This window comes from Phoenix dactylifera, chromosome 1 (genome assembly GCF_009389715.1).
Source record: "Phoenix dactylifera cultivar Barhee BC4 chromosome 1, palm_55x_up_171113_PBpolish2nd_filt_p, whole genome shotgun sequence".
Taxonomy (NCBI): domain Eukaryota; kingdom Viridiplantae; phylum Streptophyta; class Magnoliopsida; order Arecales; family Arecaceae; genus Phoenix; species Phoenix dactylifera.
In genome coordinates this window covers 11,564,820-11,591,396 of record NC_052392.1, presented here as the reverse complement: position 1 = coordinate 11,591,396, position 26,577 = coordinate 11,564,820, and the positions used below count along the sequence as shown (strand labels likewise).

Genomic DNA, 26,577 nt, shown 5'->3' with positions numbered 1-26,577 from the left:
CTAGAAGCTATAGCTATGTATGCAATATGATGATGCTGATATTTTAATCATGCATGTAAGTTTATAAAGTCTTAGCTAGCCAAGAGGCACTATAATGGGCTCAAAGATGCTACTGATCGAATGCAATTGAGCTGGCCTTGCTAGTGGCCGAGAATAACTTCGCTGGCCTTACTAGTGGCCGAGAATGACTAGCTGGCCCCGCCAGTGGCCGAATGGACTTCGCAGTAGCATCCGAGAGAATGGACCACGGCATGCCGGGGGGCACGGTTTCATATGCATACTTTATGAAAATGATATTTGAAGCATGATCATGAGGCTCGTTTCAGAGCCTGGGTATATGAGGCGGGTGCTTCCAAATCCTGCAGATGCGTTTTTGGGGAGAAGCAAAATCGGTGAGGGGTGAAGGACGCTTGCGTGAAGCCCCGGAACCGGCCAACATCTGGTAGGGGAGCCCCGTGTTTCCCCCTCATGTGGGCCCGATAGTCACGGGCCCTGCGCAGGCGGGCCGTGACATTTATGAACGTGCTTGGCCAAAGCATACATTGTTTTACAACAGGTTTTTGAATATATCCTTATGAAATGTTGTATTTTGCTAAAACCGCTATCTCCTTTAAATGATGCTAAACGCATGAATTCTTATGTTTTATGAAAATTTTGTTTGACTGAAAATACTGCTTTGTTTTCCAAGCATACATATTTTGCCGTGATAAATTGTGAGATAATACGCATGTCAGCTTCTCAAACCCTGCATAAACATGGTTACCATTATGTCCGATCCGGTAAGATTATGTATGATTACTTACTGAGCCGTGTAGCTCATATCCGTTCATTTACTTTTTTTCTTTCAGATCCTCACCACTGATAGCTGCCAGAGACACGTTAATTTGGTATCAGGGCTTCTTTCTTTTGGGGTAAAGCAAGTATACTTTTGTGTACATAAACTACATAGAAGCTCTGTATTTGGGTACTGACCAGCATGCTGTACTAAGAATGCTTTCATATGAAAAGATTTGGTTGGTTTGACTACCCTATTACCCAGGTATGAGGCTGCGTGCTATTGTGGGCGGTAGTCGGCAATAGCACGGCCGTGTCACGGATCCGGATCCGGGGCGTGACATTTAGTGGTATCAGAGCTCTAGGTTTAACAAGACTATAACCGTAAAAATTTAGGGTAATGGGTAGTTAAGAGTATCATAATATATTAAGATTGTCATAATACCTTAGTCGAAGAAAGCAATTTATTTCAGTTTCACCCTAAACTCTTGACTGCTAGGTGGCTATAAGGAAATAGGGAATACTCCGACATTTACCCTGATGAATTACCGGAATTATCCCTGGTTGAGAAATCGAATTCACCATCGATCTTAGGAAAGGGACCCATCTTCAAGGCCCCCAACCTGGCGATTCTTGTTAAGCTATGAGAACTGAAATTTTTGGAGGGAAACTTTGTCCACCTAAAAATGTTCTTTTCGAGGAGTGTTGCCCGATTCGGGCAATACGGCGAAATGAGTCCTCGCTACATCGGTCCACTTGAGGTATGTTTAATTTCGAGGACGAAATTTATTTTAAGGGGGGTAGGATGTAATGTCCGAGCCCACAACCTACTAGGCCCAATAAAAAAATAGGCCTAGTTAGGGGTTTGGGCCCAAATTTTTACTGTGGGCAGTACTATCAGAGTGGCAACCGGGAAGAGGTTGCCACCTCATGCTGAGAAGAGAAAGGATAAGGCCACAATTGGCCGACAGGGGAGGGTCACCTTATGCCCCACGTGGCAAGGCCAGACGCAACGGCAGAGCAAGGGGGGGCAGCTGGAAGCTCCCGAAGCTAAGAGGGCAGGGGGGATGGGACCTCACCGAGGGCCCCCCCAGCCATGCAAAACCTGGAGCCGCCACCTCAACCCCCTACTGGCAGCCGATTCCGGCGCGCCTGAGACCGGGGGAAGCAGCTATCAGTCCCGGAGCAAGGCGGAAAGGAGAGGATGGGACCTCCCAAAGGAAGCCTCATCCCTCAACAAATTATATAAGCCTCTGCCGGTAACCTAAAATCACAGACCCCCTAGAACACAGAGAGCCGAAGCCCTGGAGCCGAAGGCGAAGGAGCCCTGAAGCTCCAAGAGGAAGGAGGGACTACCAAGGGGAAGAACTGCCCAACGGTAACCGGCAAAAATCCAGGTAAGAGGCCCCTTTTAATAAAATTTTAGGGAGTGGAGAAACCCTCTGTGGGGTATTCTCCCCTCTGTTTCAACTATGGAACAGAGAGGAGGAGACCGGCAGAAGGGAGAAGGGTCACGGGCCGGACCCATAGATAGTGTTGGGCAACGGGCCGTGCCGGGCCGGCCCGGCCCAGGCCCACCGGGCCAAAGGACTAAACGGGCCGTGCCTGGCCCGGCCCGCTTATGAAGCGGGCCGTGCCTGGCACGGCCCGTCCAGCACGGAACGCCAACCCGGCCCGGCCCCAGGCCCGTCTATTGGCGGGCCGGGCCGGGCACAGCACGCCACGGGCCGGGCCGTGCCAGGCACGGCCCGTAACGGGCGCAAACGGGCCGTGCCAGGCACGGCCCGCAACGGCTTCAAACGGGCCGTGCCTGGCACGGCCCGCAACGGCTCCAGACGGGCCGTGCCGGCACGGCCCGTCTGGAGAGGGGGGAGGAAAATAGCCGTTTCCAACGGCTATTTTTGAAAAAAAGTCCATTTTACCCCTCCCAACAGTCCAATAACGGCTGAATTGAGGGGTATTTTGGGGAAAAAATTTTGGGCTACTATAAATAGCCCATTCCTCCCTCATTCTCACCACACCAAACCTCTCATTCTCTCCTTCTCTACTGCTATTATTTCTCTCTTCTAAAGTGCTCTTCTAGCAATTTAATTTTTAGTTTGTTCAAATGCTACACAAGAGGAGGTTCCTGTGGAGAAGAGAAGGTCGCTTCTGTTGGGAGCACAAGAGGAAGCTCGGAATCTCGGCACTGCCTCTGCCCTCCGACCCTTTACTCAATTCCTCCTTGCGGTTAGTTTTTATTTTTTGAATTAATTATAGATATGTCATCTTTTGAGGAAAGTCAGTTTGGCATTCCTGTTTCTGAGGGAGAAGAAACTAATCCCCAACCCCATGTTCCTAGTTCCTCTAGAACTGGTGAACCGAGTGAAGATCAAACCTCTTCTCGTAAGAGGACTAGTGCTGTATGGAATGAATTTGATAGAGTTATGGTTGATGGAGTCTGGAAAGCTAGATGTAAAAAATGTGCCAAACTTTATAGTTGTAGTAATAGTGGGGGAACAAGGCATTTAAAAAGACATCAAGAGAGTCATAGGATGCATGATTCTCATGCTCAAACTCAAAGTACCCTTAATATACAAGGGGGATTACTTGTAGGTAATTTTGCATATAATCATGAAAATCAAAGAAAAGCACTTGTAAAATGGATAGTTAAGGATGAATTACCTTTTAGTTTATGTGAATCTTTTAATTTTGAAGAATATGTTCAATTAAACCTACAACCTGCTTACAAAAGAACTAGTAGGCGTATATTTAGAAGAGTAGCTATGACCAACTTTTAGCAATGAAACAAAATTTAATTGAAACACTTTCTACTTTAAATGTAAAAATTTCATTAACTTCTGATATTTGGTCAGCATCTATAGGTAGTAATTATTTTATTGCCATTACTGCTCATTATATTGATAATGATTGGCAATTAAATAAACGTATTCTTGCTTTTCGTGCTTTTGATTTTCCACATTCTGGGCAACAAATTTCAAATATTATTTATCAAACTGCATGTTCATATAATATTAATGATAAAATTATGTCTATTACTTTTGATAATGCATCTAATAATAATTCTGCTGTTGCATTATTAAAAGACTCATTGCATCCCATATTAGATGGAAATTTACTGCATATTAGATGTGCATGTCATATCTTAAATCTTTCTGTTCAAGCTGGCATGGGCATGATTCAAGATGTGATTTCAAAAATTAGAAATGCAGTTTCTTTTATTCATGCTTCAAGATCAAGACTTCAAGAATTTAAGGAATTATGCATAAATCATGGTAAACGTTTTAAAAAATTTAAACTTGATGTAATTACTCGTTGGAACTCCATATATAGCATGATACATGATGCATACCCATATAAAAACTTATTAAGTGCATATATTAATGATCGTGGATTAGGCTTTACATTGTCTGAAACTGATTGGAATAAAGGAAAAATTTTGGAAGATTTTTTGCTTAGTTTTTATAATGCTACCAATGTTCTTTCTCGTATTTATTACCCTACTTCATGTTCATTTTTACAACAAGCATATATAATTAGTCAAAAATTTGCAGAACATAGATATGATGATGTTTTAATGCCTATTATTGACCTAATGGAATCTAAATGGAATGAGTATTGGGACAAGATATGTCCTATGCATAACTTAGCTGCTGTATTTGATCCTAGAGTTAAATTAAATGGCGTGCTAATTTTACTTGATGCATATTCTGAAAATATGAATCAAGATTCTGAATCTGCTAAAGATGAGGTAAAACAACTTCTTTATGATATTTATGCTATATATGATGAAAAAATTCGTGGATCTAGAACACAAATACAAACCTCTATTTCTTCTTCTAGTAGTTCTCGTTCGTCATCTATTTTTTCATTCATTGCACAGAGAAGACACACACATGCTTCAAGTTCCTCTTCATCTTCTTCATCTTTAAGTAGTGAACTAGAATTTTATTTACGAAATGATCTTCATTCTGCATATGATGAAAATCAAATAGAGAATCTAGATGTATTATCTTGGTGGAAGAGTGTTAGAAATCAATATCCTGTTATGTCTGCAATTGCACGCGATATTTTAGCTGTGCCGATGTCCACGGTAGCATTGGAATCCGCTTTTAGTGCAGGTCGGCGTGTTCTTGACGAAAAGAGAAGTAGGATGACGGGCGAAACGGTGGAGATGCTTCTCTGCTTCAAGGATTGGTTGGATGCTGAGGCAAGACTTCAAGATAAAGGTGGACATAATACAACATCCTCTAATGATGATGATACAAACACTACTGAAGACTGAAGACTGAAGACTGAAGAGTGAATACTGATTCACTGAATCACTGATGATTAGTAAGATTTCTTAATTTTTTATAATTGTACATTTTTATTGTATTCTGGAGGTCAGACCAAGGTCCAAACCTCGGCCCTTTCTTAGTTTCTTATTGTATTCTAGAGGTCAGACCAAGGTCCAAACCTCCCTTCATGTACCATTTTGATTTAAATTAATAAACTGGTAGGGGTCTATGCCAAACCCCCCACCATTAAGGTGGCTTTATATTCATAAATCCTTAGTTTTCAATATTTATTAATTTTTTTAGAAAATTTATGAAGCATTAATTTTTATCGGGCCGGGCCGGGCCCAGGCCCGGACCGTGCCAGGCCCGCGGGCCAGCCCGGCCCAGGCCCTTATGGGCCGTGCCGGGCTGGCCCGCGGGCCGTGCCGTGCTTGGCCCGCGGGCCTAGAGCGGGCCGTGCCGGCCCAGGCCCGAAGCGGGCCGTGCCGGGCTCGGCCCGCGGGCCAGTACCCGGTGACCCAGCACGGCCCTCTCAAATGGGCCGTGCCAGGCACGGCCCGGCACTGTAGCAAGCGGGCCGTGCCGGGCCGTGGGCGGCCCGGCCCAGTGCCCAACTCTACCCATAGACCCCGGACCGGCCTGAGAACGGCCGCGACCCAAGGCCAGGCCCGATGACCACTCGGGCCGAGCCGCCTGCAGGGCACCGCAGCCTCGGCTGCGGCTACTCTAGGGCTCGGGGGGCAGCCCCGGGCCGCCGGTCAGGTCGAGCCGGCAACCGGCGCGGCCACAAGGCCGCTAGCCCCGGCCGGACCACTGCCTCCTCTCCGACAAGAGGCGGTGGTGCCGAATGGAAGGACCAAAGAAAAGAAAAGGAAGAAGGGAAGAAGAAAGAAAGAAAGAAAGAGAGAGGAGGAAGAGGCCGTAGATCCGGCCGGAGGAGAAGAAGAAGACCGGAGGACCGGCCGAAATGGCTAGGGTTTCCGGTCGGAACCAAGGAGAGAGAGAAAAAGGAGAGGAGGAGGGGACTTGCCCGTGTACGGCCGCGAGCGTCGTCGGCCGCGGGCTCGGCCGGGGAAGCCGAAAGCTCGACCACGGGCTCGATCGAGGAAACCGAGAGCTCGGCTGCGGGCGTCGCCGATCGCGGACCGACCCCCTCCCCGTGAGGAGGAGACCATCGACCTCCCTTCGCCGGAGAGGAGAGGAGAGTTGGAATGGGAGATCGGGATGAAAGGAAGCTTCGGGAAGGAGAAGAAGAAAAAAAAAGAAACGGTGAAGAAAAAGAAAGAAAAAGAGAAACAAAAAGAAAAGAAAAGAAAAAGAAAAGAAAAGAAAGAAAAAGAGAAGAGAAAAGAAAAGAGTGGGTTAACGGGCCGGAATCGGGTTCGGATCCGAAACCCATTAAGCCCAATAATAAGAAATTGGTTTAGCCAATTGAAGCTGAACCCGAGCCCAATCAAATTGGGCTAAGTCTGGACGAGCCCAATTTAAACCAGGTCCAAACCCAATTAAGTATGTGGGTCTCAGTAGGCCCAATTAATCATAAAGAAAGCCCAGTTCAAACCCCGACTTAACAGATAGTAGGTCAAATTGACCTCGGGCTGACCCTAACTCAAGCCCAAACAAGCCGTACTGACCCTAAACCCAAAATTGAACCCAATTAAACTTGGGATTAAGCACATTGACCAAATCAGAGGACCCAATTGGCTAGAAAAGGTTGAACCCAATCATGAACCAGGCCCAATCCTTTAATTAAAACCCAATTAACCTATGTGAACCCAATCTGGTTTTAAACTGAGCCCCAAAGGCTCTAAATTGGGTAAATTGGACTTGGCTAGATCCTTGGATGGGATCCAAGCAAGTAAGTTCATAATATGATGAACTAAGAAATTTTATAATAAATAAATGGGGAATAATGTAATCCCTATGATGTTGTTTTAGGTGATTAAGGATTTGTCACCTGGACTTGAGCAATTTGGAAAGCGAATTGATGTAAGTAATCTATCTTAATCTTATCGTAGATCTTGTATTATGTTTTATAAGATGAACCAGTGTTTTTCATACAATTTGAATTGTATACATGATTTGTGAAGAAAGTAAGTAATCTGCCTTAATCTTATCGTAGATCTTGTATTATGTTTTATAAGATGAACCAGTGTTTTCATACAATTTGAATTGTATACATGATTTGTGAAGAAAGTAAGTAATCTATCTTAATCTTATCGTAGATCTTGTATTACGTTTTATAAGATGAACCAGTGTTTTTCATACAATTTGAATTGTATACATGATTTGTGAAGAAAGTAAGTAATCTGTCTTAATCTTATCGTAGATCTTATATTACGTTTTATAAGATGAACCAGTGTTTTTCATACAATTTGAATTGTATACATAATTTGTGAAGAAAGTAAGTAACCTGTTCTAATCCTGTTATGGATCATGTCATGTTATTAATATTTCCTAAGCATTTATTTTAAGTATATATGTTTCATGCATGATATGTTACAATGCATAAGTAACTTGCATGATCCCAGAAGCTATGGCTATGTATGCAATATGATGATGCTGATATTTTAATCATGCATGTAAGTTTATAAAGTCTTAGCTAGCCAAGAGGCACTATAATGGCTCAAAGATGCTACTGATCGAATGCAACTGAGCTGGCCTTGCTAGTGGCCGAGAATAACTGAGCTGGCCTTGCTAGTGGCCGAGAATGACTAGCTGGCCCCGCCAGTGGCCGAATGGACTTCGCAGTAGCATCCGAGAGAATGGACCACGGCATGCCGGGGGGCACGGTTTCATATGCATACTTTATGAAAATGATATTTGAAGCATGATCATGAGGCTCGTTTCAGAGCCTGGGTATATGAGGCGGGTGCTTCCAAATCCTGCAGATGCGTTTTTGGGGAGAAGCAAAATCGGTGAGGGGTGAAGGACGCTTGCGTGAAGCCCCGGAACCGGCCAACATCTGGCAGGAGAGCCCCGTGTTTCTCCCTCATGTGGGCCCGATAGTCACGGGCCCTGCGCAGGCGGGCCGTGACATTTATGAACGTGCCTGGCCAAAGCATACATTGTTTTACAATAGGTTTTTGAATATATCCTTATGAAATATTGTATTTTGCTAAAACCGCTATCTCCTTTAAATGATGCTAATCGCATGAATTCTTATGTTTTATGAAAATTTTGTTTGACTGAAAATACTGCTTTGTTTTCCAAGCATACATATTTTGCCATGATAAATTGTGAGATAATACGCATGTCAGCTTCTCAAACCCTGCATAAACATGGTTACCATTATGTCCGATCCGGTAAGATTATGTATGATTACTTACTGAGCCGTGTAGCTCATATCCGTTCATTTATTTTTTTTCTTTCAGATCCTCACCACTGATAGCTGCCAGAGACACGTTAATTTGGTATCAGGGCTTCTTTCTTTTGGGGTAATGCAAGTATACTTTTGTGTACATAAACTACATAGAAGCTCTGTATTTGGGTACTGACCAGCATGTTGTGCTAAGAATGCTTTCATATGAAAAGATTTGGTTGGTTTGACTACCCTGTTACCCAGGTATGAGGCTGCATGCTATTGTGGGCGGTAGTCGGCAATAGCACGGCCGTGTCACGGATCCGGATCTGGGGCGTGACATCTAGTGGTATCAGAGCTCTAGGTTTAACAAGACTATAACCGTAAAAATTTAGGGTAATGGGTAGTTAAGAGTATCATAATATATTAAGATTGTCATAATACCTTAGTCGAAGAAAGCAATTTATTTCAGTTTCACCCTAAACTCTTGACTGCTAGGTGGCTATAAGGAAATAGGAAATACTCAGACATTTACCCTGATGAATTACCGGAATTATCCCTGGTTGAGAAATCGAATTCACCATCGATCTTAGGAAAGGGACCCATCTTCAATGCCCCCTACCGGGCGATTCTTGTTAAGCTATGAGAACTAAAATTTTTGGAGGAAAACTTTGTCTACCTAAAAATGTTCTTTTCGAGGAGTGTTGCCCGATTCGGGCAATACGGCGAAATGAGTCCTCGCTACATCGGTCCACTTGAGGTATGTTTAATTTCGAGGACGAAATTTATTTTAAGAGGGGTAGGATGTAATGTCCGAGCCCACAACCTACTAGGCCCAATAAAAAAATAGGCCTAGTTAGGGGTTTGGGCCCAAATTTTTACTGTGGGCAGTACTATCAGAGTGGCAACCGGGAAGAGGTTGCCACCTCATGCTGAGAAGAGAAAGGATAAGGCCACAATTGGCCGACAGGGGAGGGTCACCTTATGCCCCACGTGGCAATGCCAGACGCAACGGCAGAGCAAGGGGGGGCAGCTGGAAGCTCCCGAAGCTAAGAGGGCAGGGGGATGGGACCTCACCGAGGGCCCCCCCAGCCATGCAAAACCTGGAGCCACCACCTCAACCCCCTACTGGCAGCCGATTCCGGCGCGCCTGAGACCGGGGGAAGCAGCTGTCAGTCCCGGAGCAAGGAGGAAAGGAGAGGATGGGACCTCTCAAAGGAAGCCTCATCCCTCAACAAATTATATAAGCCTCTGCCGGTAACCTAAAATCACAGACCCCCTAGAACACAGAGAGCCGAAGCCCTGGAGCCGAAGGCGAAGGAGCCCTGAAGCTCCAAGAGGAAGGAGGGACTACCAGGGGGAAGAACTGCCCAACGGTAACCGGCAAAAATCCAGGTAAGAGGCCCCTTTTAATAAAATTTTAGGGAGTGGAGAAACCCTCTGTGGGGTATTCTCCCCTCTGTTTCAACTATGGGACAGAGAGGAGGAGACCGGCAGAAGGGAGAAGGGTCACGGGCCGGACCCATAGACCCCGAACCGGCCTGAGAACGGCCGCGGCCCAAGGCCAGGCCCGATGACCACTCGGGCCGACCCGCCTGCAGGGCACCGCAGCCTCGGCTGCGGCTACTCTAGGGCTCGGGGGGCAGCCCCGGGCCGCCGGTCAGGTCGAGCCGGCAACCGGCGTGGCCACAAGGCCGCCAGCCCCGGCCGGACCACTGCCTCCTCTCCGGCAAGAGGCGGTGGTGCCGGAGGGAAGGACCAAAGAAAAGAAAAGGAAGAAGGGAAGAAGAAAGAAAGAAAGAAAGAGAGAGGAGGAAGAGGCCGTAGATCCGGCCGGAGGAGAAGAAGAAGACCGGAGGACCGGCCGAAATGGCTAGGGCTTCCGGTTGGAACCAAGGAGAGAGAGAAAAAGGAGAGGAGGAGGGGACTTGCCCTTGTACGGTCGCGAGCGTCGTCGGCCGCGGGCTTGGCCGGGGAAGCCGAAAGCTCGGCCGCGGGCTCGATCGAGGAAGCCGAGAGCTCGGCTGCGGGCGTCGCCGATCGCGGTCCGACCCCCTCCCCGTGAGGAGGAGACCATCGACCTCCCTTCGCCGGAGAGGAGAGGAGAGGAGGAATGGGAGATCAGGATGAAAGGAAGCTTCGGGAAGGTGAAGAAGAAAAAAAAAGAAACGGTGAAGAAAAAGAAAGAAAAAGAGAAACAAAAAGAAAAGAAAAGAAAAAGAAAAGAAAAGAAAGAAAAAGAGAAGAGAAAAGAAAAGAGTGGGTTAACGGGCCGGAATCGGGTTCGGATCCGAAACCCATTAAGCCCAATAATAAGAAATTGGTTTAGCCAATTGAAGCTGAACCCGAGCCCAATCAAATTGGGCTAAGTCTGGACGAGCCCAATTTAAACCAGGTCCAAACCCAATTAAGTATGTGGGTCTCAGTAGGCCCAATTAATCATAAAGAAAGCCCAGTTCAAACCCCGACTTAACAGATAGTAGGTCAAATTGACCTCGGGCTGACCCTAACTCAAGCCCAAACAAGCCGTACTGACCCTAAACCCAAAATTGAACCCAATTAAACTTGGGATTAAGCACATTGACCAAATCAGAGGACCCAATTGGCTAGAAAAGGTTGAACCCAATCATGAACCAGGCCCAATCCTTTAATTAAAACCCAATTAACCTATGTGAACCCAATCTGGTTTTAAACTGAGCCCCAAAGGCTCTAAATTGGGTAAATTGGACTTGGCTAGATCCTTGGATGGGATCCAAGCAAGTAAGTTCATAATATGATGAACTAAGAAATTTTATAATAAATGAATGGAGAATAATGTAATCCCTATGATGTTGTTTTAGGTGATTAAGGATTTGTCACCTGGACTTGAGCAATTTGGAAAGCGAATTGATGTAAGTAATCTGTCTTAATCTTATCGTAGATCTTATATTACGTTTTATAAGATGAACCAGTGTTTTTCATACAATTTGAATTGTATACATGATTTGTGAAGAAAGTAAGTAACCTGTTCTAATCCTGTTATGGATCATGTCATGTTATTAATGTTTCCTAAGCATTTATTTTAAGTATATATGTTTCATGCATGATATGTTACAATGCATAAGTAACTTGCATGATCCCAGAAGCTATGGCTATGTATGCAATATGATGATGCTGATATTTTAATCATGCATGTAAGTTTATAAAGTCTTAGCTAGCCAAGAGGCACTATAATGGGCTCAAAGATGCTACTGATCGAATGCAACTGAGCTGGCCTTGCTTGTGGCCGAGAATGACTAGCTGGCCCCGCCAGTGGCCGAATGGACTTCGCAGTAGCATCCGAGAGAATGGACGACGGTATATGCCGGGGGGCACGGTTTCATATGCATACTTTATGAAAATGATATTTGAAGCATGATCATGAGGCTCGTTTCAGAGCCTGGATATATGAGGCGGGTGCTTCCAAATCCTGCAGATGCATTTTTGGGGAGAAGCAAAATCGGTGAGGGGTGAAGGACGCTTGCGTGAAGCCCCGGAACCGGCCAACATCTGGCAGGGGAGCCCCGTGTTTCCCCCTCATGTGGGCCCGATAGTCACGGGCCCTGCGCAGGCGGGCCGTGACATTTATGAACGTGCCTGGCCAAAGTATACATTGTTTTACAACAGGTTTTTGAATATATCCTTACGAAATGTTGTATTTTGCTAAAACCGCTATCTCCTTTAATTGATGCTAATCGCATGAATTCTTATATTTTATGAAAATTTTGTTTGACTGAAAATACTGCTTTGTTTTCCAAGCATACATATTTTGCCATGATAAATTGTGAGATAATACGCATGTCAGCTTCTCAAACCCTGCATAAACATGGTTACCATTATGTCCGATCCGGTAAGATTATGTATGATTACTTACTGAGCCGTGTAGCTCATATCCGTTCATTTACTTTTTTTCTTTCAGATCCTCACCACTGATAGCTGCCAGAGACACGTTAATTTAGTATCAGGGCTTCTTTCTTTTCGGGTAAAGCAAGTATACTTTTGTGTACATAAACTATATAGAAGCTCTGTATTTGGGTACTGACCAGCATGTTGTACTAAGAATGCTTTCATATGAAAAGATTTGGTTGGTTTGACTACCCTGTTACCCAGGTATGAGGCTGCGTGCTATTGTGGGCGGTAGTCGGCAATAGCATGGCTGTGTCACGGATCCGGATCCGGGGCGTGACAGTAAAATTATGGTTCACATTGCTTATGTTGTTGACAACAATTATGTATGTTATATTATATATGAGAAACTGGTTGTTATTAATATTATGAAAATCCTCTAGTTTGACTATGATTTGAGTCTAGCCAATGGACTGATTATTGCCACATGTCAAAAACTATTTTTGTTAGGCCTAGCTAGTCAAGCCTTATTATTGGTACACGCTGATGGTTCATATGTTTTATTCTCAGAATTAGTCTCTTTGCCCTATCATGGGATGAATCGAGGCCATGTGATCCGGAGCTAGTTCTCTTCAAACTTAGCTAGTTAAGGTTGGTTAATGGCACACGCTAATGGATCGCATGTTCTGCATTCAGTGGCTAGTCTCTTTTGGGTATTGTCACGAGGCCGATCATGGCTGTAGTCATCAAAAGCTGATAGAGAGTTTATGATTTACCTTTATTTATGGTATATTTTGAAAAAAAAATTAAATTGATGAAGGCATGTTAATGTTGTTAAATTGTTTATATTTTAAAAAAATTATGTTATAATTGATCTCACTAGAAATTTTGGCAACTTACTCAGCCCGTAAAACTCATTCTCTCTCTTCTAATTTTTTTCAAATACAATAGAATAGAAGGATCTTGTGACCAAGCAGTGAAGAGTTTAGGATTTAGAAGGTATTAATTAGCTCTCCTTAAATAAAATTAATTTGAACATATTCTTATTATTAGTGATTGTGAACTATTTTTCTAAATAAATAAATTAAATTATTTGTTTCTATGACTATCTGAGTTTGGAATGGCATTAATATCTATGAATCAAAAAGTAGGCCTTACATGTCCTTTCTGTCACAAGCTACTGTGCCGGGGGCGTGACAATCTCTCTTCTAGAAATTGAAATGGATTGATTCTAAATCAATCCCCGGCCTTGATCCAATCCAAACTATATGCACCGCTTCGAGTCAAGGTTTTAGTTACAGTTTTTTCAAGCGTCTGCAAGATAGCATTGTCCATATGCTCGAAAGATGGCACCGTCAATACAAACGAAAAAAATGCTGTCTGTGCTATCTGAGAACCCACACCCACGGTGTACAAGTTGTACACTAGTACATTTTCTTTTTCTTTTTTGGATGGAAAAGAGGGGCTTTGAACCACCCAGATTATTTTATTTGAACAAAAGTATATACACAGAGGAAAACCTAGAAAAAGAAAAGAAAGAAGACGGCTAGGTACAGTCTGAGAAAAATTTGTTCCAATCCACTGTAATTTCAGTCTGTGAGGTTGGCCCCAATAGTTTTGAGCAGTAACTTACAAAAGCAGCTTGTATCTGATATGGCTCTTCTGTGATCTTCTCTTGATGTCGAGTACAGTGAATAGTATTCTTTCTCTTCCTAAAGCTTTCTATGGTGGGAAAAAAACTGTGTTCTTGTCTCCATGTAACAAACGAGCCAATTGTTTGAGGCTCCACTAAAATTCCGCGAACGCAAACAGCTTAATGAGAAAACTCCATAGCGAAAAGTTTCGCCAATTGCCAAGAATGCCTCCCGAAGTGCCTGTAGCTTTTACAAAACTCCAGTCATCAAACTTCCTCCTGCATGCTGAGGAAATGATTCTGCCGTCGATAGAAGCATACTATTTTGCATTTTGATTGGTTAACAATTTCTTTGACCAATCTTCTCCTTCTTTTTTTTTTGTCTTTAACTGCCTAAACCCTTCCCATTCCGAAATATAATGCTCATTTGATAGGTAGATGGAACTTGCAAGAGATATGCTTTCCCAATAGTTTCATAGCTTTGTGTGCTCTTCATGGGATGCCAAAATAGACTAAATTCATTCCAAAAACGTTTCTAGCATTGCAAACCGTAAAGTTGTTCAAAAGAGCTGTATTTGAGTGGTGAGTAATGTAACTTGCACATGTACATTTTCACTAGCATGGGAGGAATTAAGTTGTTCAAAAATTATTGATCGTATTTTACGTTAAGGTATATATAGTTACGAGGAAAAACGCTTGAAAGACTTTTTTTTTCTAGTGAATTGTGCATTTATATTGAATAATAATATTTTTTTTAGAAACCTTATTTCTAGTTCTTTAAAAATACCTTCCATGGCTGTCCTTGCAATCAAGCATACTCTATAAGAAAAATCCATACATGATGTTCTCAATGACACAGCAATCCATAATTTGAAGTTTTAGAGATAAAATCTCGAGATCCGGTTCAAATTATATCTAGAAATCAAAGGGCCCAGCATTGTGAATTGATTAGGGATGAAATCCATTGCACTCTGGATTCCGAAATACGCCCTTATCTATTCTGATTTTAAGTCAATGATATGTGGATCAATTTAGATTCAAAACTCCTATTGAGTCCTACTTAATATTTTGTCTTTTATTGCAGATATCTTCATATTTTCTTAAGAATAAATAAAAAATCAAGTTAAACAAGACCATGAAATAGCTTGATTGGCCTAAGCCACCGCTCTTCATCGGGTAAAGGTAAGCCATTTGCTATTGAGCAAAAAACTGGGTCACGGCAAACAGGTTTCATGTGAATGATTCTGTGACTATAAAATATTAATGAAATATTGTAATGGTCATTTAGTAACCGTTAATCTATGATATCTGAACTACCCGAATAATGGTGTGATTCGTGAGGTCTACAAATGAAAGCACGACATTCTCACTTTCCTAACTTTTTTTTGGATATTAAAAAAAAAGGTGACAAAGAAGGAGCGAATTATTCCAGCGCTGTCCCATATCGCGACATGCATTGCTGGGCGGAGCTGGTAGCCCATCACGATCTTATGATTCGTGCGGAGAATCAGACAGACGAACGGCTGCAGTTCCTCCAGGTAATACGGTACGTGATGATTGCTCATCTATCTCCCACGTGTCACTACATAATTTGAAGGATTATTTGTAGCGTATCGCTTCCAATGCCCGCCGTCTATATCGTGCGTCTCGGCACGGCCTACGCTCCCTTATCCCTTGGAAATAATGCATCCACGTCGCCCATGTGAACTCATACGTACACCCAGGCGGCCTCTTCCTCCGATGACGACAAATGCCCGACGGGGGACCGCGTGGACCCAGAAACGAGACATATGTCAATTTGGCCGGAGGGACCAAGCTTGGACTTGCAGGGGTTAGAGGAATTGTCAAGCTCCAGAAAGAGATGGCGGTAGAGTTGGAGAAGGATTGCCCAAGAAGCCGTACTCGTGAGATATGATTCACCCTCCCCCCCCCCCCCAACCCAAAAAAAAAAAAGAGCAGTGATTTGGATAGTATCTTATGTAGTTAACTATTTTGAAGATATTTTTTGGACGGAAAAGAAAAGTTATCCGGTGCATCTCAAAATTTGTTATTTTAAAAAAAATTTAAATATATTTATATCCGCATTATATGATTAATTCGTTCTAGAAGAAGAAAAAGGAAAAGGAGATACGGTCATGAATGAGAGTGGAGATTAGGGGCTGAATAAATTTTTTTCTTATAATTTCTTTTGACGTTCTTTTTTTTATACTTTCTTTTGACGTTCTTTTTTATACTTTCTTTTGGTTTCTTCCGGTTCCCTTTAATATTGTTGGGAGAAGTAAGGGGAAAGTAATTGGTTTGGTGCACCGTTGAGCTGGTACACCAGATATGGGATATAATTTCTCTTGCGGGACACCTTATCATGGGGGGGACCGCACATTTAAATCACTGATGGTAGGGGCCTGAGTGTCTTAAAAAAATTTCGTAACTATTTTATTCCCACAAATAACAGGATCCGGTAGGGGCTCCGTTACAACACTACCGATAGAGGAGGAGAGATAGCATCAGTTCGAAGAATGGGGAAGACGGTGGAGATATTGGAGACCGGCTTGGTGACTCCGAGCGACGACACCCCAAAGCATGAGATCTGGCTATCAAACCTGGATCTATTGGTGGCCCGGGGTCACACGCCAACGGTCTATTTCTACCGGCCCAACGGGGCCCCCAACTTCTTCTCGGCGGAGGCCATGAAGGCGGCTCTGGGCAAGGCTTTGGTGCCATTCTACCCGCTGGCCGGCCGGCTTGGGGTGAGCCGGGAGGGCCGGGTCGAGATCCAGTGCACAGGGGAGGGGGTTCTCTTCGTCGTTGCCCGCTCCGACTCGACGGTTGATGAGTTTGGGGACTTCGCGCCATCGACGGAGATGAGGCAGTTGCTGGTGCCGTCGGTGGAGTCCGGCGACCCACCGTGCATCTTAGTCATGTTTCAGGTCAGTTTTCTTCTGTTGCTTTATTTCAATATTTCTTCTCCTTTCTTTAACAGCAAACTCTTCTATCTTTGATGCTTCATTGTTATTCTAATATTAGTTGGAAGTTTATCTATAATTTGTTGGTCGATTTGCCTCCAAGATGGGGCTGATCTAACGTAAGTATCACATGAAATGCTCTAAATTCCTAGGGATTTTGCTATGATAAGTAGCTATATGGTATACATTATATACTTCTGATTCCTACAATCCAATTGCGATTGCATCAACCCAATGCTTGTAGATATAAAGATATATTATTTAACCAAATTACTACTGTGTGTACACCAATGTGTAGCCAAGATGAGAGCAGACCCGGCTTAGTACCCCATACACAATGGGTAGGTGGTTTGGAAGGGACTATAGTACCCATTTTACTCCTGCAGGTTCACAAAAAACCCTGTCAAGGTAGGCTTTGGGGTACTTGCTAGGGTACACAAAGCATCGTTCCTACCCAAAAAGCCTGACCCAAACCCAGCCCAAGGAAAAACAAGTTCAAACTTGGATCTAGCTAACCAAACACTACTTATGTGAACTCTCAACCCAATCCGCTTGGCCAAACCCAATCTTTAGCTAGGTCAGTTTCGATGTGGACATTGGAGCCATAATTTAATCAATACGTGTCGACAAAGTCTGACAGTCATAACAACCGACAGCTCTGGCAGCTCACAGTCGTGGCAGCACCACGGCCTATGCCCCACCAGCGCTGCTCCCTGCCCACGCAGACTTACTCCCATACCGCGGTTGTACTATCGGTCGTTATCTGGCCATCATTACATGCCATGTCAGGTCAAGTAATGACAAGATGAGCTCCCCTACATAAAGAGCTAGCCCGAGGGACCTCAAGTACGCAAGATATAACACATGCAATATTCCTAATAGTCACCCTCTACTGAAACTCTCTTCCTTTCATACTGTTGCCTCGTTATTCTGACATATATTGCAGGATCCCTCGTCGGAAACTTTCCAGCAAGTGGATTTCTTGCTGGCCACCAACGAAGGAGACCGGCACCCAACGTGTCAACCAGCCTCCAGCTAACCACAAGGTTGTCCAAGCGCGCTCTCACATCGGTTTAGATTTGGTGGCAATAGATGGCGCTAGAGAAAGGACCTTGCCCCAACTACATCGACATCTAGCAAAGAGACAACAAGCATGAAGTCGTGAGGAGCCCAAGGTGCATCACGTGCCTTGCAACGTTGCACTCCAACCTCCCGAGGATCGTTGCACATCCCGCCGTGCCTATAGGCAATGAGCAATTCAACCAATTCATTCAACAGGTGCAGGCACTGGCCACAGTGATCTAAGGCCTGTAGTAAGTAGCGACACGACCGGAGCCAGTCTAACCGAAATCCAGCCAGCCAAGCCTTCACCCTCCGTCACCAGCGCACAACATGCGCCTGGTCAGCCACCGCTCTCAACATCAAGATCCGGAGTGGTCTCATCAAAGCCGGCATACTCTACGAAGCAATCCCGGCCGGAATGGGAAGCGCTGCACTCGAAGTCCCCGCTTCTGCGAAGACACCATTTAGAGCCTCTCGTCTGTTTACCTCGTGGAGCTCCCGCCCCAGCGGGATGCCAACCTCGATAGGAGAATTGAGAAAATGGGCCAAAAAATTTATGCCCTCAATGAACAGGCTCCGAGGGCAAACAATGATCTCAACTTCTTCTCAGAGCCTCTCTTTACCAGGTAGATCATGGAGGAATCGATCCTACTTTGGTTCAAGATGCCTCTAGTAGATTTGTACGACTGTACCTTAGATCCTCTAGATCACCTTGAGACCTTCAAGGCCCTCATGATGCTTCATGGAGCCATCGACACCATGCTGTTGCAAGGCATCCCTATGACCGTTTGCAAGATGGCTTAGTTCTGGTTCTCTGGGCTTCGCCCCAAGTCCATCCACTCCTTCGAACAACTCGCTCGCCTCTTTATGACACATTTCATCTCCACCTGAAGACGACGTCGCGATTTGGATGCACTGCTCGATATCAAGCAGAGGAAGAAAGAGTCCCTTAAAGAATACATCGACCACTTCAATACGCTGGCACTGGAGGTCCACGACCTGGATCAGTGGTCACGATGTCAGTGATGAAGAGCAGCCTGCAGCCGCTAAGCTTCCTCTTCTCTATGAAAAACCGCTTCTTCGTCGACTTATCGAAATGCAGGTGCGAACTGGCAAGTATACTAATGCAGAGGAAGCCATGGCCTCATATCGCAAGTCTTCTGACGGTAGACCCTTCCTCCCCGAGGAGGTAAGAGGGGGCATGAGTAGAGCCAAGGAGTGTCTCACCCCAGCGTAAGAGGGACTAGCGATGGCCCAAGAGCCCCCCTCAGAAGTTTGAGAGGTATACCCCTCTCACTACCTCAAGGACCTAGATCCTCATGGAGATCGAAGGTCAAGGCTACCTACACTCTCCACATTCGAAGAAATGCCTAGTGACCAAGAGAGACCAGAAGAAGTATTATCGGTTCCACCGAGGCTGCAACTACGACACCAAGAAGTGCGTTTAGCTCAAGGATAAAATCAAAGCACTCATCCAGCTTGGGCTGTTGGACCGGTATATACGCGCTCGGCAGGGCCAAGGTGCGCCCGCTCCGGCCTTTGATTCGCTGCCTCTGGAGCAAATCAACAATCATCCGATAGCAGGCATCAACAACACCATCGCTGACAAATCTGCCGAGAACCCAAGTGCCTCGGGCAGCCGAACTCCTTAAAAAGAAGACCATAGAGCGGCCATGAATTTGCACGTGGATGGGTCACTAGGCCTGGGGGGCAGTAGGGTTGGTCCCATACTTATCGGCCCTGGCGAGGTAGTCACGGAGTTTACTCTCTAGTTCGAATTCTCCACCTCGAAAAATGAAATTAGATATGAGGTGCTCTTCACCAGACTTGAGCCTTCAAAGGAGCTTAGAATGCAGCAACTGAAGGTCTTTGGCATACGGGTTGGGGCACCTCGACGGTGCCCCGATGCCATGGGCTTGGAACTCCGACAGCCTTCACACCTATTATTAGTAAGGCATATTGTAGTCCAAATTTATTTCTAATAAAAATTCTCTTGTTGCGTTTGTCTTTTAGATCTGACAACTATGGAAATTCAGTTTGATTTGGGACACCTCGAGGACGCCTGGGACCCTAAAAAGGAGACACCTGAGAATACCTGAGCCCCTAAAAAGGAGACACCTCGAGGACGTCTGGGGCTTCCTCAAGACCGAGCCCACTCAAATTTCCTCTAGGAGCCAACTTTAGAGATGCCTCTATGAGCATACCCCAGAGATGATTAGACTGGCTGCAGCGCTGAAGGCTTGGCATGTCAATCAACCTTTTCAGGTCGAACAGCCCAAGCAGGAGATCAGTCGCCGCACCAAAGGCTTGATGTGTCAATCAACCTCTTCAGATTGAACGATCCAAGTGGAAGACCGGCTGCCGTATGGAAAGCTTGGCGTATCAATCGACCTCTTCAGATCGAATGGCCCAAGCAAGAGATCAGTCGCCGCGTCGAAGGCTTGGTATGTCAATCGATCTTTTCAGGTCGAATGACCCGAGCAGGAAACGCCAAAGGCTTGGTATTTCAATCGGCCTTTTCAGGTCGAACGACCCAAGTGGAAGACCATTCGCCGTGCGGAAGGCTTGGCGTGTTAATCGGCATCTTCAGGTCGAGTGACCCAAGTGGATGACCGGCCCCCGCGCTGAAGGCTTATGTACCTACCGAACTCCTTAGTTCGAAAATGGCCCGAGCAAAATACATATCCCCATACCGAAGGTTTGGCGTGCCGACCGACCGCCTTAAGTTGGAAACGGCTCGAACTGAAGACCGAGCCCAGTCGAAATTCCTCTTGGATCTCAATCTACTTGAGACCATAGTCCGGGATGAAAGGAGACAGCTCGGGCCGACCTAGGACTTCCTTCAACCGAGCACACTCAAAATTCTTTGTGAGATGAACTTTGTGAAGATCAACCGAGGAGCCAAGACATGCTAAAGCCCCACAAGGGGAAGAGCTTGGTGCGACAACTCAATCTCAAATCAAGAAGTTGTCAGACACAAATAAAGGCCGAAGATGGATACTTTAGGAATTTCTCTACTTTTTTATTATCTTATAGTGAATACTTTGAGCTTGGCAGAGCCCGAATAAAAGGAACCATATAGAAAGTCGAAGCTTGGGGCGACAACCTGAACACAAGCAAAAGTATGCAGGAAGGATGAAAGCTAAAGCCAGATTTTTTGGAAAATTTTTCTATTTCATTACTTTTGAATCTTTACACTGACCTGAGTAGAGGCTGAACAAAAAGAAAAGTACATCAAGCTCAGCCTACCCAAGTGAATAGAAAGAGCAAGTAAAAAAATGATGAGGCGAGAGACTTTATCCTTCGCCCTCACCCCAGTCGGCGCCTCCACCTTGGCCGAAGACGCCACCTTCGCCGTCGACAGGGTCGCCATCTCCACCACCCCCGCCTTCACTAATGTTGTCATCGTCATTGTCGTCGTCGAGGCCGAAGAAGTCCATCCCGGGAAAAAGCCATTGACTTGAGATCGACATGCCTTGAAGCCCTTCCCGAAGGTGCGTGTCATGTTCTCCAAGGCTTTGTCTCAAAACTCCTCTCTAAGGCGTGGTACTCCTCTACTACCTCTGCGACCTTGGCCTCGGCATGAAAGACCTACTCCTTGGCCTCGGTAGCTCACTGATTGGCTTCATTGGTTCACTGCTCGACCTCGTTGGCCCTCTACTCAACTTGAGCTAGCCTTGCAGAAGGCTCTACTACCCTCTCATCGGCGGCTTTGAGGGCCTCTCTAGACATAGAAAATTGGGCCTTCTCCACTTCCGCCTAAGCCTATGCGGCCGAGACGTGGGCTTCTACTGACCTAATCTCATCCTCAGCTGACTTGCCCTTCACTTTGGTAGCCTTGGCCTGCTCTTTGGCAGCTTTCCATTATCCCTTGAGTGCTACGCAGTGCCTCAAGAGCCTCGAGGTCATTCACTGCATCTCGGTGATCACATGAGCATGCTGGAAAGGAGAACAAGAGTAAGTGACCAAAGTAAAAGACTTCATGGGAATTTGCAAGTTAGAGGCCTACCCAGATGACCGTGGCGAAAGCCTCATTGAAGAACTCGACAATGTCAATGGAGCCTACAGCCTTCTTATTTGTCGGGATCCGCATAGCCTTGACGAACAACATTGCCACCATGGAGTTTGTTAGTGTTGAGTCCGACTCTCAAACAGACCAGCTAGGGAGTAAACCTAGGGGGTGCGACCCAGAGAGGAAGGTCACTCCTTGCGAACGGGCGATCTCGAGCGAGACCAAGCCGAGCCATGGGCCTTGGGGGCCAGAGCCTCGGTGGCAATCATGGTGGCAACTTCGGCGGCAGCAGCCGAGGAGGTCTCCCCCCTCGGCCTTTTCTTCTAAGGGACCCCGACATTGGCAGTAACAAACGAAGAGGGCTCCCCTCTTAGCCTTTTCTTCTGGGGGAGCCCGACCTCGGCGACAGCCTCGACGAATCAGCATAAGGTCGGTTTTCATAGTAATGAGAACTGCAAAACCAAGGATGAGGTCAGAAAGAAATGCAACAAGGCTGGAAGATAGAGGAAGAGTGTAGAAGGAGCTTACCCAAGGGGTCGGCCGGGCTCAGACCGATGTTAATTAGAGTCTCCTCGGACAACAGCTGCTTCAGTGCGGGAATCTTGGCTCGAGATTCTAGAAGCCTATCCAAGACCCTTTGATTGTCACTAGTCAAACCTTGGGGGCCGACTTAGGTCGGTTCGAGGTACCATTCACACAGTCTCGAACCCCCATAACTACTCAGAGTAAACAAAGAAGAACCTCTCTTTCCATCCTTAGATGGAAGAGGGAGTACCTCGGATCAGCTGGCAGTCTTTTCGAGGAGAAAAGTATCACTAATTGCTATTCTGAGAATGCTTCTTCATAGTGAAGTACCTCCGAAAAAGAGAAATAAGGTCTGGATGTCCTAGAGAAAACAAAAGAGAGTAAGACAAGGAAGACCCGCCAGGAGTTCGGAACTAATTAGGTTGGGACGAGGCTATAAGCCCTCATTAGCTTGACAAAAAAGGGATGGAGAGGTAGCCTCAGCCTAGCCCACTGAGTCTTCTCGTATAAGATGAACCAAGAAAGAGGTGGGGTAACCTGGTCATTGGGACCGATGAGCTCAAAGGCGAACTCGGAAAGAATAAAATGCTGGTGTCCGACGAGGTCCATCTCCTCTAATGTGAGGATGGATGCCTCATGGTCCGGTCCCAATTGGACCTCAGACTCAGCCGAAGGTGATGGCTGTCGAGCCTAGGGAGAATGGTCCGGCGACCGACTCCACTTCGAGGTATTAACTTCACTATTACTCATGATGGGAATGATGAAGAAGAATGAAGAGACGAAGGAGACAAAAAAATGACCGAGTAGTCAAGGAGCGTAAACCCACCGAGAATGGAGAAGCACGGGGGGCACCGAATTCGGAGATGAAGGACTTCGCCAGAGCACCACCCTAGAGCGTGCACATTAGAGGACTCAGATGGAGCAAGAAGTTGAGGTTGAACGTTAGGGACGCTCTTATATAGGGGCACACGGATGGTCACGATCGAAGCGTCGGTCCGGCTATCCAAGCAGATCAAGCCACGCGTCAACCCGTGGTACGACGTGAGTGATCCGCCGGATCGTTGAATTAATAACGCCTTGGAGTCACCCCACAATGATGAAGTCGCAAAATTGCCCTGCATGATGATGTCTAGAGATGGCCCAGATCTGCTGACGCTTTGGGCGGACCAATCGGCACACCTAATGCCCCTGACGAAGGTCTCACTCTCAATCGAGATGACGGCTTGACTTTCATCGGCTGAATTTGGCCTTAGAAGTAAGAGACAAGTGATGGGAGAAATGTTGGACACTTTGATATCGGACCAGATCTACCATGTTGACCTCCAACATGAACCGAAGAGAACAACCTTGGCACCAGCAGAGCAGCAAACCAACTAAGGTGAGCAACTTCGGTCCCGACCTAGAGGGAGCCATTGACCGAGAAAAACAATAAACATGTGTCAACAAAGACTAATAGTCCTAAGAACCGACAGCTCTGGCAGCTCACAGTATTGGTAACCCCATGGCCTGCGCCCCACTAGTATTGCTTACCCCCCACACTGTGGTCATATTACCAACCGTTGCCTGACCATCATTACACGCTACATCAGCTTAGATAACAACAAGATGAGCTCCCCTATATAAAATAGCAGCCCAAGGACCTTAGGTATGCAAGATATAACACATGCAATATTACTCACAGTCACCCTCTTTCGAAACTCTCTTCTTTTTATACTATTATCTCATTATTTTTACTTAGGCATCGGAGAGTTTTTGTCGGAAACTTTAGGCAAGCGGACTTCTTGAAGGCCACCAGCAGAGGCGACTAACACCCGATGTGTTAACCAACGTGCTCTATTCATCTTCAACCAATCTTAGGGTCGTCCGAGCTGTACTCCCATCTTGATTCGGATTCGACAGCAACAACTACCACCTTGGAAAGGGTCAAATGACCTACCAGTTTTTTGTCTTGGTCTTAGCCCATCCGGCTGGAGGGGTTTGCAGTTGGACCCATCACCCATCGCAATGTGGAGTTGGTTAATTTATGCTACATTCCATCGGTTACAATGGTAATAACGATTTGGAAACATATATCAGGTAACATCGTCACAATGTGGAGGTAATAATTGGACCCATCACGATGTGGAGTCGGTCGCTCTCCTTTACGTCCTCTTTCCACAGCTGTGTTCGACAAATACTTGAATTCGTCGAACGAACAAACACAGAAACCATCATCCGAAACCGTATCTCTGAAACCGTATCCAAATTGTTGCAGGTAACGTTCTTCAAGTGTGGTGGGGTGTGCTTGGGCGCCGCCGTGCATCACACCGCCGCAGACGGGCTCGGCGCACTACACTTCGCCAACTCATGGGCCGAAATTGCCCGAGGCATCGAGCTCGCCGTCCCCCCATACCTCGACCGCACCCTTCTCCGAGCTCGGTCTCCACCGACCGTGCTCTTCGACCATGTCGAATACTCGCAGAAGCCACAAGCGAAGCCTTCCAACGGCAGCAAATGCCCCTTCGACTCCGCCATCCTAAAGCTATCCAAGAACCAGCTCAATTCCCTCAAGAACGTCGGCGGCGGCAAGAAGCCCCTCTCCACCTTCAAAGCGGTCGTCGCCCACGTGTGGCGTTGCGCGTGCAAGGCTCGCCAGCTTTCAAGCGATCTGGAAACCCGACTGTACATGACCGCCGATGCGCGCGCTCGCGTTAAGCCCCCACTTCCAGAAGGCTATCTCGGCAACGCCATCTTCAGGACGTCGGCAGTTGCGACGGCCGGAGAAGTCTTGTCCAATCCACTCGAGTTCAGCGCGGACATGATCCATGGTGCAACCGTTCGATTAAATGACGAATTCATCCGGTCGCTCGTAGACTACTTGGAGCAGCTCGAGGATGTGAGGGGGTTGCAGAAGGGTAGGTGGGTGATGCCGGGCACTGATCTGTGGGTGATCAGCTGGCAGGGGCTGCCGATCTATGAGGCCGACTTTGGATGGGGGAAGCCAGTGTTCATGGGGCGCGCGTGCCTGCAATTCAGTGGGCTGGTGTACGTCATGAACAACCCCGGAGACGATGGTGGTCTCTCGTTGGCGGTGGCGCTGGAGCCGGAGAATATGCCGAGGCTCAGGAAGATATTCTATGACGAGTTGGCTGGCTTCTGAAACTTTTTGAGCTCTTGCCTTCTGGTGCTTGTCGCTCTTTAGCTGGATTATTGACTCGCATGCTAATAAGTTTGGTTCTGGAATTTACTTTCAGCATATTTGAGTTTTGGCGGTTGTCATTTTTTATTCCGAATGGGCAATTTTAAGGGTTTATTGATGTTTCAGCGTAATTCAGTTTTAAATATCCTGATTGTGATAACCTGCAAAAGGTGTGCCCGTACATTAATTTGCACTATAGTCTAATCCAAAATACGTATCCAAAGGTCGGTTTGATAATGACCATACGATGACGATGCTAGAAATCGGATAATAATGAGAGACTCTTACTTTGGTAATGTAAAGTAGGGTGAAGGTTCTGTACTTATTTAATAGCACGAATATGAAAGAGTTGGATAGGATCGTGCGCATTATATGCTTAAGAACATGAGGATCAGCTAAAATGACGGCATAAGACCAAATTCGGGCATTAAACTATAGTAGGCCTATCGAATTATCATGAGATGCCACACGAGACAGGCAAACTTATGACTAAAGGAAGTAGGTCGAATCAGGCCGAGTTTTATAAAGGTTACAAGTATGGCCCTTGTAAATATGGCGCATGAAGGGACTAAGTATTGACTTAAATGCTGATCATTGCCTTATACGGGGACATCAGCCTAATACATATTAGGGTTTAGAAGCATGATGAGAGAGGTGGAAACAGTTATTGAAAGATTGGGATGTGAGATGTGGAGATGTGGTTGGAACCTGCTACAGCAACTGTCAGATAAGAAAGTGGATATGTGATGGTAATTGGGAAGATAGATGTCAATGCTTGAATGAGAACTAAATATTTTGTTGAAATTCTGAGAAAAGGCCTTCCTCCAAATAAATCGATAATCAGTATTTTTATCGTTTTAAATTTGTCTTTCAATTATTTTTAACCTTTGGTTCCTAATTCTTAGTTCTAGCCGCCATTAGCTGCTCCTTTCTCTAAGAAGGCGGCACCCAGTAGTAAAAGTCCTTCAAAATTAAGATAGCAGGA

The 26,577-nt window shown here is 45.8% G+C and overlaps 1 protein-coding gene across 1 annotated transcript; it reads left to right on the top strand.

Annotated features, from left to right (window-relative positions):
• The first annotated feature begins 16,288 nt into the window (after positions 1-16,288).
• LOC103699039 (putrescine hydroxycinnamoyltransferase 1-like) lies at positions 16,289-25,723 on the top strand. Its single transcript, XM_039126535.1, has 2 exons — positions 16,289-16,779; positions 24,669-25,723. The coding sequence occupies exons 1-2, from the start codon at positions 16,369-16,371 to the stop codon at positions 25,551-25,553; spliced, it is 1,296 nt and encodes a 431-aa protein (XP_038982463.1). The 5' UTR covers positions 16,289-16,368; the 3' UTR covers positions 25,554-25,723.
• Positions 25,724-26,577: the final 854 nt, after the last annotated feature.

Excerpts from the sequence above, each read along its gene's own strand:
- LOC103699039 (XM_039126535.1), top strand. The coding sequence starts at position 16,369 with ATGGGGAAGACGGTGGAGATATTGGAGACCGGCTTGGTGACTCCGAGC. Across the intron at positions 16,780-24,668 it reads GCATCTTAGTCATGTTTCAG|GTAACGTTCTTCAAGTGTGG; the intron begins GTCAGTTTTCTT and ends AAATTGTTGCAG.